The sequence below is a fragment of the Pseudophryne corroboree genome, chromosome 3 (genome assembly GCF_028390025.1).
Source record: "Pseudophryne corroboree isolate aPseCor3 chromosome 3, aPseCor3.hap2, whole genome shotgun sequence".
Lineage (NCBI taxonomy): Eukaryota > Metazoa > Chordata > Amphibia > Anura > Myobatrachidae > Pseudophryne > Pseudophryne corroboree.
This window is the reverse complement of record NC_086446.1, coordinates 333,958,091-333,976,699: the sequence shown is the minus strand read 5'-3', so window position 1 is coordinate 333,976,699 and position 18,609 is coordinate 333,958,091. Positions and strand designations below refer to the sequence as shown.

The 18,609-nt window shown below is 46.9% G+C and overlaps 1 protein-coding gene across 1 annotated transcript in view; it reads right to left on the bottom strand.

The window, feature by feature from the left end:
- LOC135055462 (syndecan 4-B-like) overlaps window positions 1–13,593 on the bottom strand; it is a 43,126-nt gene extending 29,533 nt beyond the window's left edge. Inside the window, exon 1 of the mRNA XM_063959574.1 lies at window positions 13,339–13,593. Coding sequence (XP_063815644.1) covers window positions 13,339–13,395 — 57 coding nt within the window. The 5' untranslated portion in view covers window positions 13,396–13,593. The remainder of the gene's footprint in view (window positions 1–13,338) is intronic.
- Window positions 13,594–18,609: the final 5,016 nt, after the last annotated feature.

The following is an 18,609-nucleotide window of genomic DNA, read 5'->3' as shown; positions in this document are numbered from 1 at the left end:
AAATGTAAACAGCCAAGTACACAAACTCTTAGGTAATGACGTGGTCAGGATGTGAAGCGTGAAAAGCAGCACAGGTAGGCACGCACACACTGTTTACTCTACATGAGGGAACCTGGAATCCTGGTGCTAGACACAGGACACAATTCCGTAAGGTTAGAACAAAAGAGTACAGGAAGCTCAGAAACTATCCTACAAAACATTTAAAGAGAGTTCCGAGATGAATAATACAGCAGCTGTTCACTGGCGGTAAAATCTGTCATGCACATGTGAAATTGCAGACTGACAGGCAGGACACGTATCTAACGTGCATTGCTGGCAACATCTTATTTTAAAATAAGTAGGTTGTTGACTTCATCATTAGTCACTGGAAGGGTGTATGTACAGGTGTGCCTCACCTGTGTATGTAGAAGGAATTAGAATACAGGTAATAAAAAAAGGATTATAACATTATCCAGATCTAGTCCATATTACCTGTTCATATTGTTGGATCATAGCCACCATTTAGAATACATGGCAAACACAAAATTCATGATCCAGGCTTACTCCTGAATACTTATAGAATATCCTACTGATCCCCCACCCCTTTAATGTCAACCTCTGTCCCATACTGATCTACTACTATTAAAACAGTGAACTATAGATACCCAAGTCTATGTAGGGAGATGGAAAACTACAATCAAATTATAATAATAACCAAGCAAACTTATCACTAACTAGCTTTAAAGGGCAATTTATTGAAAAGTATCTGTTGCCTGGACAGAGGGGGCAGCCATTTTGTGAGCTAAACCAATATGCATTAATAATAAGAATTTACTCACCGGTAATTCTATTTCTCGTAGTCCGTAGTGGATGCTGGGAACTCCGTAAGGACCATGGGGAATAGCGGGCTCCGAAGGAGGCTGGGCACTCTAGAAAGATTTAGGACTACCTGGTGTGCACTGGCTCCTCCCACTATGACCCTCCTCCAAGCCTCAGTTAGGACACCGTGCCCGGACGAGCAGACATAATAAAGGAAGGATTTAGAATCCCGGGTAAGACTCTTACCAGCCACACCAATCACACCGTACAACTCGTGATACTATATCCAGTTTGACAGTATGAAAAACAACTGAGCCTCTCAACAGATGGCTCAACAATAACCCTTTAGTTAACAATAACTATTTACAAGTATTGCAGACAATCCGCACTTGGGATGGGCGCCCAGCATCCACTACGGACTACGAGAAATAGAATTACCGGTGAGTAAATTCTTATTTTCTCTAACGTCCTAGTGGATGCTGGGAACTCCGTAAGGACCATGGGGATTATACCAATGCTCCCAAACGGGCGGGAGAGTGCGGATGACTCTGTAGCACCGAATGAGAGAACTCCAGGTCCTCCTCAGCCAGGGTATCAAATTTGTAGAATTTTGCAAATGTGTTTGCCCCTGACCAAGTAGCTGCTCGGCAAAGTTGTAAAGCCGAGACGCCTCGGGCAGCCGCCCAAGATGAGCCCACCTTCCTTGTGGAATGGGCATTTACAGATTTTGGCTGTGGCATGCCTGCCACAGAATGTGCAAGCTGAATTGTACTACAAATCCAGCGAGCAATAGACTGCTTAGAAGCAGGAGCACCCAGCTTGTTGGGTGCATACAGGATAAACAGCGAGTCAGATTTTCTGACTCCAGCCGTCCTGGAAACATATATTTTCAGGGCCCTGACAACGTCTAGCAACTTGGAGTCCTCCAAATCCTTAGTAGCCGCAGGCACCACAATAGGCTGGTTCAGGTGAAACGCTGACACCACCTTAGGGAGAAACTGGGGACGAGTCCTCAATTCTGCCCTATCCATATGGAAAATCAGATAAGGGCTTTTACATGATAAAGCCGCCAATTCTGACACTCGCCTGGCAGAAGCCAAGGCCAATAACATGACCACTTTCCACGTGAGATATTTCAGATCCACGGTTTTTAGTGGCTCAAACCAATGTGATTTTAAGAAACTCAACATCACGTTGAGATCCCAAGGTGCCACAGGAGGCACAAATGGGGGCTGAATATGCAGCACTCCTTTCACAAATGTCTGAACTTCAGGTACTGAAGCTAGTTCTTTTTGAAAGAAAATCGACAGCCGAGATCTGTACTTTAATGGAGCCTAGTTTTAGGCCCATATTCACTCCTGCTTGCAGGAAATGCAGAAATCGACCTAGTTGAAATTCCTCTGTTGGGGCCTTTTTGGCCTCGCACCATGCAACATATTTCCGCCATATGCGGTGATAATGCTTTGCCGTAACATCTTTCCTGGCCTTAATAAGCGTAGGAATGACTTCTTCCGGAATACCCTTTTCCTTTAGGATTCGGTGTTCAACCGCCATGCCGTCAAACGCAGCCGCGGTAAGTCTTGGAACAGACAGGGCCCCTGTTGTAGCAGGTCCTGTCTGAGCGGTAGAGGCCACGGGTCCTCTGAGAGCATCTCTTGAAGTTCCGGGTACCACGCTCGTCTTGGCCAATCCGGAACCACGAGAATGGTGTTTACTCCTCGCTTTCTTATTATTCTCAATACCTTTGGTATGAGAGGCAGAGGAGGGAACACATAAACCGACTGGTACACCCACGGTGTCACTAGAGCGTCCACAGCTATCGCCTGAGGGTCCCTTGACCTGGCGCAATATCTTTTTAACTTTTTGTTGAGGCGGGACGCCATCATGTCCACCTGTGGTTTTTCCCAACGGTTTACCAGCATCTGGAAGACTTCTGGATGAAGTCCCCACTCTCCCGGGTGGAGGTCGTGTCTGCTGAGGAAGTCTGCTTCCCAGTTGTCCACTCCCGGAATGAACACTGCTGACAGTGCTAGTACATGATTCTCCGCCCATCGGAGAATTCTTGTGGCTTCCGCCATCGCCATCCTGCTTCTTGTGCCGCCCTGTCGATTTACATGGGCGACTGCCGTGATGTTGTCTGACTGGATCAGCACCGGCTGGTGTAGGAGCAGGGATTTTGCTTGACTTAGGGCATTGTAGATGGCCCTTAGTTCCAGAATATTTATGTGAAGGGAAGTCTCCTGACTCGACCATAGTCCTTGGAAGTTTCTTCCCTGTGTGACTGCCCCCCAGCCTCGAAGGCTGGCATCCGTGGTCACCAGGACCCAGTCCTGTATGCCGAACCTGCGGCCCTCTAGAAGATGGGCACTCTGCAGCCACCACAGTAGCGACACCCTGGTTCTTGGAGACAGGGTTATCAAGCGATGCATCTGAAGATGCGATCCGGACCACTGGTCCAACAGGTCCCACTGAAAGATTCTGGCATGGAACCTGCCGAAGGGAATTGCTTCGTAAGAAGCCACCATCTTTCCCAGGACCCGCGTGCAGCGATGCACTGATACCTGTTTTGGTTTCAGGAGGTCTCTGACTAGAGATGACAACTCCCTGGCTTTCTCCTCCGGGAGAAACACTTTTTTCTGGACTGTATCCAGAATCATACCCAGGAACAGTAGTCGTGTCGTCGGAACCAGCTGTGACTTTGGGATATTCAGAATCCAGCCGTGCTGGTGCAGCACCTCCTGAGATAGTGCTACTCCCACCAACAACTGTTCCTTGGACCTCGCTTTTATTAGGAGATCGTCCAACTACGGGATAATTAAAACTCCCTTTTTTCGAAGGAGTATCATCATTTCCGCCATCACCTTGGTAAATACCCTCGGTGCCGTGGACAGTCCAAACGGCAGCGTCTGGAATTGGTAATGGCAATCCTGTACCACAAATCTGAGGTACTCCTGGCGAGGATGGTAAATGGGGACATGCAAGTAAGCATCCTTGATGTCCAGGGATACCATGTAATCCCCCTCGTCCAGGCTCGCAATAACCGCCCTGAGCGATTCCATCTTGAACTTGAATTTTTTTATGTATGTGTTCAAGGATTTCAAATTTAAAATGGGTCTCACCGAACCGTCCGGTTTCGGTACCACAAATAGTGTGGAAAAGTAACCCCGGCCTTGTTGAAGTAGGGGTACCTTGATTATCACCTGCTGGGAATACAGCTTGTGAATTGCCGCTAGCACCGCCTCCCTGTCTGAGGGAGCAATCGGCAAGGCAGATTTTAGGAACCGGTGGGGTGGAGACGCCTCGAATTCCAGTTTGTACCCCTGAGATACTATTTGAAGGATCCAGGGATCCACCTGTGAGCGAGCCCACTGATCGCTGAAATTCTTGAGGCGGCCCCCCACCGTACCTGGCTCCGCCTGTGGAGCCCCACCGTCATGCGGCGGACTTGGAAGAAGAAGCGGGGGAGGACTTTTGCTCCTGGGAACCTGCTGTTTGTTGCAGTCTTTTTCCCCTACCTCTGCCTCTGGACAGAAAGGACCCGCCTTTTCCACGCCTGTTTTTCTGGGTCCGAAAGGACTGAACCTGATAAAACGGCGCCTTCTTAGGCTGTGAGGGGACATGGGCTAAAAATGCTGACTTCCCAGACGTTGCTGTGGAAACTAGGTCCGAGAGACCATCCCCAAATAATTCCTCACCCTTATATGGTAACACTTCCATGTGCTTTTTTGAATCTGCATCTCCTGTCCACTGGCGAGTCCATAAGCCTCTCCTAGCAGAAATGGACAATGCACTTACTTTAGATGCCAATCGGCAGATTTCCCTTTGTGCATCTCTCATATATAAGACTGGAGTCTTTTATATGGTCTATGGTTAACAGGATCGTGTCTCTGTCTAATGTGTCAATATTTTCTGACAGTTTATCTGACCACGCAGCGGCAGCACTGCACATCCAAGCTGACGCAATAGCTGGCCTAAGTATAATGCCTGTGTGTGTATATACAGACTTCAGGATCGCCTCCTGCTTTCTATCAGCAGGTTCCTTGAGGGCGGCCGTATCCGGAGACGGTAGTGCCACCTTTTTAGACAAACGTGTGAGCGCTTTATCCACTCTAGGGGGTGTTTCCAAACGTGACCTATCCTCTGGCGGGAAAGGGAACGCCATTAGTACCTTCTTAGGAATTACCAATTTTTTATCAGGGAAAGCCCACGCTTCTTCACACACTTCATTTAATTCATCTGATGGGGGAAAAACTACGGGTAGTTTTTTCTCTCCAAACATAATACCCTTTTTAGTGGTACCAGTAGTTATATCAGAAATGTTTAACACCTCTTTCATTGCCTCAATCATACAGTGAATGGCCTTAGTGGGCATCAGGTTTGACTCATCGTCGTCGACACTGGTGTCAGTATCCGTGTCGACATCTGGGTCTGCTTGAGGTAGCGGGCGTTTTAGAGCCCCTGACGACCCATGCGACGCCTGGGCAGGCACGAGCTGAGAAGTCGGCTGTCCAACATTTGGCATGTCGTCGATTTTCTTATATAAAGGAGTCTATACGTGCACTCATTACTTTCCATAAGCCCATCCACTCAGGTGTCTGCCCCGCAGGGGGTGACATCCCTTCTAAAGGCATCTGCTCCGCCTCCACATCATTATCCTCATCAAACATGTCGACACAGCCGTACCGACACACCGCACACACACAAGGAATGCTCCGAATGAGGACAGGACCCACAAAAGCCCTTTGGGGGGACAGAGTGAGAGTATGCCAGCACACACCAGAGCGCTATATAATGCAGGGACTAACTAAGTTATGTCCCCTATAGCTGCCTTTTATATTATATATGTATTGCGCCCAAATTTAGTGCCCCCCCTCTCTGTTTTTACCCTGTTCTGAAGTGTAGACTGCAGGGGAGAGCCAGGGAGCTTCCTTCCAGCGGATCTGTGAAGGAGAAATGGCGCCAGTGTGCCTGAGGGAGATAGCTCCGCCCCTTTTCCGCAGCCTATTCTCCCGCTTTTTTCTGGATTCTGGCAGGGGAATTTACCACATATATAGCCTCTAGGGCTATATATTGTGGTATTTTTGCCAGCCAAGGTGTTTTTATTGCAGCTCAGCCCCCCCCCCCCCCCCAAGCGCCCTGCACCCTCAGTGACCGGAGTGTGAAGTGTGCATGAGGAGCAATGGCGCACAGCTGCAGTGCTGTGCGCTACCTTGGTGAAGACTGATGTCTTCTGCCGCCGATTTTCCGGACCTCTTCTTGCTTCTGGCTCTGTAAGGGGGACGGCGGCGCGGCTCCGGGACCGAACACCAAGGACTGGGCCTGCGGTCGATCCCTCTGGAGCTAATGGTGTCCAGTAGCCTAAGAAGCCCAATCCGGCTGCAAGCAGGCGAGTTCGCTTCTTCTCCCCTTAGTCCCTCGCTGCAGTGAGCCTGTTGCCAGCAGGTCTCACTGAAAATAAAAAACCTAAAATTATACTTTCTTTCTAAGGGCTCAGGAGAGCCCCTAGTGTGCATCCAACCTCGGCCGGGCACGAAATCTAACTGAGGCTTGGAGGAGGGTCATAGTGGGAGGAGCCAGTGCACACCAGGTAGTCCTAAATCTTTCTAGAGTGCCCAGCCTCCTTCGGAGCCCGCTATTCCCCATGGTCCTTACGGAGTTCCCAGCATCCACTAGGACGTTAGAGAAAACAACTTTAATATGAATACAAAATATCAGTGAGGCATGAAACAGTCTCTCATGCCTCACTTGTGTCACTTGGTCCCACTGAATTTATTAATATCAGTTGAATTCTTAGTAAAATTGAGTCATGCAACAAAACTGTTTTGGCAACAGCTACACGGTAGTACAGATGGCAGTGATCGCGCAGAGCGAAAATATTTGTGGGTCCCAGGGACCCCTCACTTGAAAAAATTGGGGTCCTATTCCACTATTTCTGGGTCCCGTCACATATTATGGGGGCATGAGGGCAGAAAACAGATGGGACAGTGCTGGGCGACAAGGAGAGTTTTAGGGGCAAGTAGTGCTGGGGGTAGGGGCTGATACCAGTTGGGGCAGTGCAGCGGCGAGGGGTTAGGGGCAGGCAATAAAGGGGGTTGTGATGGAGGTAGGGAGGGGGTAAAGGTAGATAGCAGTCGGGCCAGTACTCAGTGCAAGAGGAGGTTAGGGGCAAAATGTGCTGGGGGTAAGGGTAGAAAGCAGTTTGGGCAGTACTCGTGGGTAAGGAGGTGATTAACAGGGGATATGGCCACTGAGGAATGACCAGGTGCTGCGTTACACCCTGTGAGTCAGAGTCCTGTGTGCAACTCATCCAGTACCATTCCTCAGGACTCTGACTCACAGCATGTCCTGCAGGACCCAGTCTGTTGTCCTCTAATTATTGTAGAGCTATAAATAAATGATAATAATGCAATGGCCAGCATGCCGACAGTAAAAGGCTTTCTCTATTCTAACATCCAGAATTACCTAAGGTACTATCTATAGAAAAACCCCACAAAGTACTGTAGGTGTGATGCGGTGAAGATGTCGGAATCCCGACACCCGTTAGAATTTGGAGGCTGGAACTCTACAGGGGCAGGAGACCAACGCTGGAATCCTGACCTTAATCACAGCCTGTGGGTTAGGTTTAGGAAAAGGAAGGGGGGATTAGGGTCAGGCAGTAAAGGGGGAGGTTAGGCTGTGGGAACAGATTGTTAGCGTGAGGGGGTAGGGAGCAGGGGGAAATACTCATCCCTGTTGGGATTTTATACATCGAGATAGTGGCATTTGTAGCATGAATGCCGGGATCCCATGTGCTGGCATTACAGACTAATTGCCTGAGAGAGCCACAGGTTGCCTCCTGCTGTACAGGACAGAGAGGAAGAGAACAGAGCAGCATTGAAAAGGGACCAGGGACAGCTGTATGCATGTATGTGTGCCCCGTGGTCACATGAATGGGTGACAGTGTCGCCATACCCCCTGTTACCAGGCCCTTCTGTTCACGTTGCAGTGGTGAGATAGACACACTACACCGCGCTACAGAATCGGTTGATGCTAAATTCAAGTGGCCTAAGAGACCTTTTACGTCAGGGAGAGGAGCCACGACACAAGGGGGAGGAGCTAGGCCAGCGGGATAGTTCCTCTACTATCCACGCCACCAACTATTACCTTTAGTAATCAGGTGGCGAGCGAAGCAAGCCCGCAAGGGTACTTTTCGGGTACCCTGTTCAGCCGTAGCTCCTCCCCCTGGTGATGTCTCCTCCCCTAGTGACATCAGAAGATCCCTTCTCCCACTCTGATTTAGAACCAAACCTACAGAATCCGCACAGCGCACCACAAATACCGCTCCCCGCCTGCTGTCAGCTACTGCAGGGTCAACTAACGGTTGGTTCTAAATCTGAGTGGGAGAAGAGACCTTCTGATGTCACTAGGGGAGGAGACACATCACCAGGGGGAGGAGCTACGGCTGAACAGGGTACCCGAAATGTACCCTCGCAGGCTCTGTGGCGAGCGATTGTTGGTGGCGTGGATAGTAGAGGAACTATCCCGGTGTGCTAGCTCCTCCCCCTTGTGTCGTGGCTCCTCCCCTGACGTAAAAGGTCCCTTAGGCCACTTGCATCTAGCATTTACTGTCAACCAACGGCCTGGACCAATCCAGGTTCCCACCCTGATATGATACACACATGATCACGCAGCCTGTATATGGCAGAGGCAGATACATACAGCACAGTGTTTGCCAATATCTGCTCATGCGGACCTGCGTGCAGCTCTGAACCAGCCAGCTGCCCATGCTGATGCCAGTCAGCGCCCAGCCAGAATCAGACCACCCAACTGCCAGGGCCCGTACTCACCAGTGCACGTCTTCCAGGACGTAGACCACGCGGTGCAGCCGCTACACTCTCCCCCACGGTGTGCACAGCAGCATGTCATTACGCCTGCTGGACTCAGCCCCGCCGGCAGCCGGAGCAGTGGAATGGTCTCAGGAGCTGGGCACATCCCCGCACACACGCTCATCACCCCGGCCACAGCAACCCGGAGCAGTAGACGGCGGGTGGAGCGCAGGGCTGGACCAGAATGAGGAGCGTGTGTGCGGGGATGTGCTATTGGTTTCACACACACGGGCCCGCCCCCTCATCTTCGTTACAATAAGGACGGATGGGGCATGTTGCCGGCGGTGCGTGACAGGGAGGACGGCTACTGAGGAATAAGCAGGTCCTGCAGGACGCGCTGTGAGTCCTGTGCACGCCTCAGCCAATAGCATTTCAGTATTGGTTGAGGCGCACACAGGACTCTGCATCATAGCGCGTCCTGCAGGACCCGCTCATATTTAAAAAGTGAGTCCCTCTTCTTCTGTAGCGCGTAAAAACGCGCTATAACGCGTATTTTGCGATCACTGAGATGGTGTAGCATTACTGCCTCACACCACTCAAGTCATAATTTCAATTCCCACCATACTCCTAACTGTGTGGAGTTTGTATATTCTCCCCGTACTTATGTGGTTTTCCTCCAGGTACTCCTGTTTCCTCCCACAGTCCAACAATGTACTGTACTGGTATTGCGCTGTAACCATGGGGTCAGTTCAATTCAGCACGGATTGAACAGCACCAGGAATTATCTCCTGGTGCTATTCAATTCAGTGTGCTGTTATGTCAGAGAATGCCGTTTCTCACAAACTAAAAAGGGTGTTTTGTCGCGAGACCCGGCATTCTCCATCTTAAGTGCTGGGCACGATGCGGTTTATGGCGTGCTAAAGGCAGAACACATGATTGCGCCAGCACTTTTGTTGGATTTCTGATCGCGCCCCCCGTAGGGTTGCAAGATGAAATCCTCTCGTCGGGAGTCACATCGTGCAGAATTGAATAGCACCGGGAGCTAATTTATGGCTCTATTCAATCAGCACAGACTTGAATTGACCCCCATGTTGACAGTATAAACTTTAAACATGATAGTAAAGCATCATGTGTCAAGTTATGCTGCAGACACTATTTAAACGCCTTAAGTAACATTACAGTATCTACAATCTCACAACCACATATAGTCTGTCAACCTATGGACTGTTAAAAACTGTATTACTATTATACAGGTTGAGTATCCCATATCCAAATATTCCAAAATACAGAATATTCCAAAATACGGAATTTGAGTGAGAGTGAAGACTCTGTTTTCTGATGGCTCAATGTATTAAACAAAGTTTGTGTATACAAAGTTATTAAAAATATTGACTACAATTACCTTCAGGCTGTGTGTATAAGCTGTATATGAAACAAATGCATTCTGTGCTTAGACTTAGGTCCCATCGCCTTGATCTCATTATGGTATGCAATTATTCCAAATATGGAAAAATCCGATATCCAAAATACTTCTGGTCCCAAGCATTTTGGATATGGGATACTCAACCTGTATTATTAATATTAACTATTGAGGGGAGTATTTATTAAAGCTCAGAGAGATAGGAAAAAAATGTGGGAGATAAAGTACTAGCTAATCAGCTTCTGCCTTACATGTTACAGGCTGTGTTTGAAAAAAAATGACAGAAGCCGATTGGATGGCACTTTATCTCTCTCCCCAAGATTTGATAAATGCCCCCAAGGCACTACGGAAACCTTGTGGCGCCTTATAAATAAGTGATAAAAGGAGTGGCTCAAATAAGTTATACATTTAGACAGTCAGACATCAATCTATTTTGCACGTTAGCAGGGGAAACTATAGTGATTTAATCTGTAATGGGAAATAATGTTTTAAGTGGAATACTTTCTTACCTCATAAACCACAGTATCATTTATATGCTAATGAGAGAGAGAGAGCCCACAGAGAGCAATTACCCCAGAGGGGCCTCACTCTATAACAGTTTGTCTTTTTGAACTGGCAGACTGACTTCAGTAAGCCTGGTTGTTTTGAAATTGTGCAATTCAAAGTTTTTTTTGTCTTCCTCTCCCTCCCTTCTTTTCTAACAACTGCTGGAGCATATAAGCAATGCAGTGTCTATACATCACTGCGTCCTAAAAGATGAGAACTTCAATATGGGTCTAGAGAGTAGACCCTAGTAATTTTATTGGTAGGGTAAAAGGTTATTCTTCAATCCAATGCTCCAGAGGACAGTAACCCAATGTGAAAGCAAATTAATGGTTACACGGAACACCCTCAAAGCAATTTAAAATATTACAATGGTAAATAAACACTTTAATAAAATATTGGGTATAAAAACGGATGTGAAAAGCAGGAAAAATTCCCTGCTTTAAGTTTACATTCTATAGGACTGGAATTTAGAAAAGGGGGGGGGGGGGGGGGGGTTATCAAAGCTTGGCTACAGATAAAGTACCAACCAATCAGATCCTGTCATTTTTCAAATGACAGTCTGAAAATTTCAGGTGGAAGCTGATAACCAAGTGCTCTCTTTAAGCTTTAATACCCCCCCCCCCCCCCTAAAAATACTACCTCAGAAGTCATAAACCAAAGATCATATTTTTCCCTCAGAACCTACTGAGGGGCCTAAATGCTTCAACATCTGTTCCACTGCTGAAACAAACATTTTACATTGGGGGGGGAGAATTAACAAAACAAGGAAGGATGCCCATTTTAGGAATTGAAGGAGGTTAACAAAATTCCAAGAGAACTTGTATGTGACATTACGCAACACAGGAGGGCTGGCATATGTCGCAACACTGATGAACCATGGCATGTGGAGACATCAAAGGCAAACAACTCCGGGCATCTGTAAGGGGACTGTGGTGAATTTTAACACCCACCAAATTGTGTTTTTTTTGTTCAAAGGAAAAAAAAAAAAGTGGGGGGGGGGGGTGTTTGTTGCTACTAATAGTGGATTCAAATAATGCATATACTCGAGTACTCAAGCTAAAAAGATTGATCTCTTATCTAACTTGTATAAGATCCCCTCCCAGATAGGGTTGTAGTAGCAGATGCTTCAGTAGGACACTAAAAATTATAGTGAACACAGCTGGAGTTGAAGGAAAAAAAGAAGAATGGATGCAAGCACTTCGGATACTTGGCTTCCTCAATCAGTCATGTTTATCCAAGCTCCTTGTTACTCTTTCAAGTAGTTATGTAAAGCAATGATGCATCTTTTTGGAAAAGCCAGCTACAACTGCTAATATGGCAGTCAAGAGGTTACTTTATTCTACAGACCAAAAAAAAACAACCCACATTCCAAACTCCAGTTGGAATCCAAATATTAGTTTCTAAGCCACCACAGCGTAATTCCCTTGCCAAAAAAAGTTATCTGGCTGAAAGGCAAGAATGAATCTGACGTAGATACGACTTCCTGGGGCCTGCAGTGCGAAAGTCGTAAAGAGAATTGATGAGGTCATGGAGACAGCCCACCAGCAAACAGAACATTGCAAAATAAGGCAATTATACAGAAATGGGCACTTACATGATGTAATAATCACATGAGTGTCTTCACTATACTGAATTGCAGTGTTGTATCACTGTATATATAATACACTGCCTAAAAGAACTCAGTCCCAACTGTAGTTCTAATCTATACTTTGGCAATAAGGAAACTTATTACCATAGAGAACTTGTACAAGTCATCTCATTTGCATTGATTTAGACATTACACTATAGGTTGCAGAAAATGTACAATGACAATTTTAAGCAACACAAATTGCGTAAAAATAAAAAGTAGTCACTTTAAGGCTATTATAGATTTAGCTTCATTTGGTGGGGAGGGGGTTACATTTATATATTGGGCTGTATTGTTCCATGGAAATATATACAAAGTATTTTACTTGTGAGGTACAGAAACATATAGAAATCCATATATCAGAACACACACTATTGCTGGCTCTTTTCATGCAGCCAAAAGGGACTCTTGTGGCACAAACATTCATAGGGCAGCGCAGATGTAATGGATGATACTGGCTCCACATGAAAGGCACATTCCCCTTCCCCTTTTACACAGAGGGAGGGAAAAGGGGGCTGTGGCAGAGACAAGGAAAATTGTTTGGATAGAACTTTATCCACAGCCCATTAGCCAAGCGAATTACGTCTGCAAGGAAAAAGGTGCTGGAATTCCTATACAACAATGGGACAGGTCACAGTTCTACCCTCATGCTCTGTGGCTCAGAGACTGTCCAGGGAAAAGAAAAGAAACACGCATTTAAATGGAGCCTCTCATACATTCAAGCTGCACAACTCAATGACCACAAACCCTGGGGCAAGACCCTTGTATACTCACTCCATGCTACACTGCTGGGTCCACTCTGCCAAATACAGACTTAACATAGCGAACTGATATCACCAATGACTGCAAATTTACATTTAAAAAAAAAAAAGGAAAATAAATAACTTAGGATAGTAACTTCCAATATAAGCCAAGTGAATTATGATCCAAAACAAAGGGTGTGTATGGACTTGTAGTTCCACAAGCACAACAGATAGAGATCTACAGATTACTTCAGCTTGATACGAAAGTTTACATGATTACAAATCAAAGTATCTAACTCATTGGAATGCTGACTATACGATTACGCAGCCACTTCCTCCCTATTCGCCCAAAGAGAAACAAAACATCTTTATAACTTGCGATGGCTTTGCGTCACTTACCGATTCAGCCGCGACTGCGCCGAGCAGTACCCCCAAAACGAAGAGTATACGATTCATATTGTCTGTAATGAGATCCTGGTCACGGAGACAAAACTTTCCCTGCTGCCAAATTCCAGTTGACTAGAGTAGTGTATATGAGGCTGTGCGTCCACGATGCTGCTGTGTCTTTATTCCACTACACTTCACGAATGTGCTCCGACTGTGTTACCTTCAAAGGATTTTTTATAAGTTGTCCCCTCCCATCTGCACACACAGCTCTGTCTCCCCTCCCCCCTTACCGGAATTTCCCTGTCCAGAGTTGATTCATTTAAGGGGAAATGACATAAGAGGCTTCGGTTTCACTAGTGATTTCGTGGAATTTTTCTTTCCAAACGTTTTCTATTTGCTGAAACGAGCCGGTTGTGTGAGGGATAGAATCCACCTAGTTTATATATTACGTTTCCGACAAAACAATTCAGTTTTCACACTCATTACTGGATGTTGTGAATGAGGTATCTCTAAAGAGAAACGTTATATCCTATCAGTTCCAACGTGATATCACAACGTTTACAGGATTTGAAACAAACTAACTATTCAATAAAATATTTTCCATTTATTGTTTTTAATGCAACTTTTTTTGTGTTTTACCTCAGGTATTCTTGTCCTATCCTAATGCTTGGTACACATTGCCCAATTTCCAATGGATTGGAACAAGAAATCATTTAAAATGCCAAATGTGTACACAATATTGCTCGCTACCGCGGATCACCTGTTGCATCTTCAGCTTATGCGTTTGGAAGCGGCAGGGAACGTGCCTTGGGTACAGTCCGCACCGATATATATTGTTCCGTCACATCTGGGTACACAGGTCGTCTAACACAACAGCATGATTTGACCATCTTCCATCCACTCCAGCTCTGTTTATTCTGAAAAAATGTGAGCTACAAACACACAGCTGATCATCAATATCAATAGAATTTCACATTTCTGCCAACTCAATTTAAGCTAAATTTTGTTCCAAATTCTCTCAAGTTCTTGGCATCTGTTCGTTCCTCAAAAATTGAATCTTTGGAAGACTATTAAATATATATATCAAGTCCAGTAGACATATTTGTTACTATCGTGTTAGAAAAGTAATTTAAGTAATTGTCTATTTTAGTCAGTTCAGTCAGGACAATGCCAGTTGGGGTTGTCTGTCTTACCATCCCAACTGCCGCCTCCATTGTCTCAATGGTTGGAATGCAGTGAACAGTGGTCAGCCAATGTTGCAATCAATGCCTCTGGTCTGTACAGCCGGGATGTAGTTATGTGACCATTACTGACCGCTTCATCCCGCCCCCTCTAAATCCCGACAGTCGGCATGCCGACTAGCAGGGACTATTCCCACTCGTGGGTGTGCACGACACCCATAGAGTGGGAATAGAACCTGTAACGAGCACAGCTCGCCACAGAGCCCGCAAGGGGCTAGTTGCGCTCGCCCCCACCCCCCAGCGGAGATCACGCATACCCAACCCCCCTATAATAATGTTGCGGTTCATACAGCACTCCTAATTGGAGATATTGAAAAACTGTCAGGTAAATTATAAAGGCACCACTATTCACCTGCATACTGTAATTTATTATTGCTGGTATGCAGGTATACTACCAGTGAGGACAACTCTTCTGCTAGAACTGCCCTGGAGAAGACATACTTCACGGTTTATGACCTGGGAGCCCAAATGCGCATTGGCAAGCCAGGAAGGAATGTGAAGGATTCTTCTCCAATGTTTTTTGGCTCCTACCTTTTTAGAACCACTTCCGGCACAGGTGCCAGGACAGGTGCATGCTCACAAGCGGTGGCTTAAGCACGCATGTGCAAACCCCTGGCTTCTATGCACTACATCGGCTGCAGCCCACAGAAGCCGGATTGGGCTGACGATCAGGCAGAGAGTGGCTTCCTATAGCATACCTTCCATCTGTCTGGGGGGGTGGGGCAGGTGGTGGTGGTGGTGGTGGTGGTGGGGGCAGGCAGTTGAGAGGTTCCCTGTCACTTACTGCTCTGCTATAGAGCAGCGGAGAATAGACGCTGTGCGCATGCGCACACTGCGTCTATTCACGGAGACAGAGGGACTGGGGGCATGCCAGCAGCTGACAGAGCTCTGGCCATGTCCCCATCGTGGAGGAAAATGAGGGGTGTGGTTCACGGTCATGGAGTTACCACAAATCCACCCCCCTTTCTGCTGAAGCCACACCCTCCCTCTGAAACCAAACCCCTTTTCCGGTGGGCGTCCCTCTTCCTCATTGATAAAAGTTGGGGGGTATTCTATAGGAAGCCAGCTCTCTGCTAATCACAGCTTGATCTGGCAGTCTCGGAGGAAGGGAACACCTCCCAATGAGATTGCCTGTCCTGCAGGTGACTGGCAGGTAGGACTTCCAAAAGGAAGTCACTGCCATTTACAGTGAGTGAAGCTACTGAGCCAGTGCAGTCACACAGACTGCAACTGGCTCAGTTGAGCTCACTGAAGTGGAAGATTTTACTGAGGGGGTTGCAGTTCTACAGCCCATAGGTAAAATCATACCTCCCAACTGTCTCAATTTTCGCGGGACAGTCCCGTTTTTTTGGGACTGTCCCACCCGCAGGCAGCAGTGTCCCACGGTGGGGGGGGGGCACAGTTGGGAGGCTCCTGCACTCGCTGCAGAGCAGGGTGAATAGACGCTGCTGTGTGCGCACAGCGTCTATTCATAGAGACAGAGGTACTGGGGGCATGCCGGCAGCTCACTGAGTGCTGGCCATGCCCCCATAGTAGTGATGTGCACCGGAAATTTTTCGGGTTTTGTGTTTTGGTTTTGGATACGGTTCCGCGGCCGTGTTTTGGATTCGGACGCGTTTTGGCAAAACCTCCCTGAAAATTTTTTGTCGGATTCGGGTGTTTTTTTACAAAAAACCCTCAAAAACAGCTTAAATCATAGAATTTGGGGGTCATTTTGATCCCATAGTATTATTAACCTCAATAACCATAATTTACACTCATTTTCAGTCTATTCTGTACACCTCACACCTCACAATATTATTTTTAGTCCTAAAATTTGCACCGAGGTCGCTGGATGACTAAGCTAAGCGACCCAAGTGGCCGACACAAACACCTGGACCAATCTAGGAGTGGCACTGCAGTGTCAGGCAGGATGGCACTTCAAAAATATAGTCCCCAAACAGCACATGATGCAAAGAAAAAAAGAGGTGCACCAAGGTCGCTTGATGGCTAAGCTAAGCGACACAAGTGGCCGACACAAGCACCTGGCCCATCTAGGAGTGGCACTGCAGTGTCAGGCAGGATGGCACTTCAAAAAAATAGTCCCCAAACAGCACATGATGATGCAAAGAAAAAAAGAGGTGCAATGAGGTAGCTGTGTGACTAAGCTAAGCGACCCAAGTGGCCGGCACAAACACCTGGCCCATCTAGGAGTTGCACTGCAGTGTCAGACAGGATGGCAGATTTAAAAAATAGTCCCCAAACAGCACATGATGCAAAGAAAAAAAGAGGTGCACCAAGGTCGCTGGATGGCTAAGCTAAGCGACACAAGTGGCCGACACAAACACCTGGCCCATCTAGGAGTGGCACTTCAGTGTCAGGCAGGATGGCACTTCAAAAAAATAGTACCCAAACAGCACATGATGCAAAGAAAAAAAGAGGTGCACCAAGGTCACTGGATGGCTAAGCTAAGCGACACAAGTGGCCGACACAAACACCTGGCCCATCTAGGAGTGGCACTGCAGTGTCAGGCAGGATGGCTTTTCAAAAAATTAGTCCCCAAACAGCACATGATACAAAGAAAAAAAGAGGCGCAATGAGGTAGCTGTGTGACTAAGCTAAGCTACCCAAGTGGCCGACACAAACACCTGGCCCATCTAGGAGTGGCACTGCAGTGTCAGACAGGATGGCAGATTTAAAAATAGTCCCCAAACAGCACATGATGCAAAGAAAAAAAGAAGTGCACCAAGGTCGCTGGATGGCTAAGCTAAGCGACACAAGAGGCCGACACAAACACCTGGCCCATCTAGGAGTGGCACTGCAGTGTCAGGCAAGATGGCACTTCAAAAAAATAGTCCCCAAACAGCACATGATGCAAAGAAAAAAAGAGGCGCAATGAGGTAGCTGTGTGACTAAGCTAAGCTACCCAAGTGGCCGACACAAACACCTGGCCCATCTAGGAGTGGCACTGCAGTGTCAGACAGGATGGCAGATTTAAAAAGTAGTCCCCAAACAGCACATGATGCAAAGAAAAAAAGAGGCGCAATGAGGTGGCTGTGTGACTAAGCTAAGCGACCCAAGTGGCCGACACAAACACCTGGCCCATCTAGGAGTGGCACTGTAGTTTTCTAGCGAGAGGATGAGTGCTTCCATCCTCATGTGACTCTGAACCACTAGCCATGAACATAGGCCAGGGCCTTAGCCTTTCCTTGCCACTCCGTGTCGTAAATGGCATATTGGCAAGTTTACGCTTCTCCTCAGATGCTTTTAATTTTGATTTTTGGTTCATTTTACTGAACTTTTGTTTTTTGGATTTTACATGCTCGCTACTATGACATTGGGCATCGGCCTTGGCAGACGACGTTGATGGCATTTCATCGTCTCGGCCATGACTAGTGGCAGCAGCTTCAGCACGAGGTGGAAGTGGATCTTGATCTTTCCCTATTTTACCCTCCACATTTTTGTTCTCCATTTTTTAATGTGTGGAATTATATGCCAATATCAATAGCAATGGCCTATTACTATATATACTGCGCACAACTGAAATGCACCACAGGTATGGATGGATAGTATACTTGACGACACAGAGGTAGGTAGAGCAGTGGCCTACTGTACCGTACTGCTATATACTATATACTGGTGGTCAGCAAACTATGCAAAACTGAAATGCACCACAGGTATGGATGGATAGTATACTTGACGACACAGAGGTAGGTAGAGCAGTGGCCTTCTGTACCGTACTGCTATATATTATATACTGGTGGTCAGCAAACTGTGCAAAACTGAAATGCACCACAGGTATGGATGGATAGTATACCTGACGGCACAGTATACTTGACGACACAGAGGTAGGTAGAGCAGTGGCCTTCTTTACCGTACTGCTATATATTATATACTGGTGGTCAGCAAAATTATGCACTGTACTCCTACTATATACTACAATGCAGCACAGATATGGAGCATTTTTCAGGCAGAGAACGTATAATACTGGTGGTCACTGGTCAGCAAAACTCTGCACTGTACTCCTCCTATATAATACTGCTGGTCCCCAGTCCCCACAATA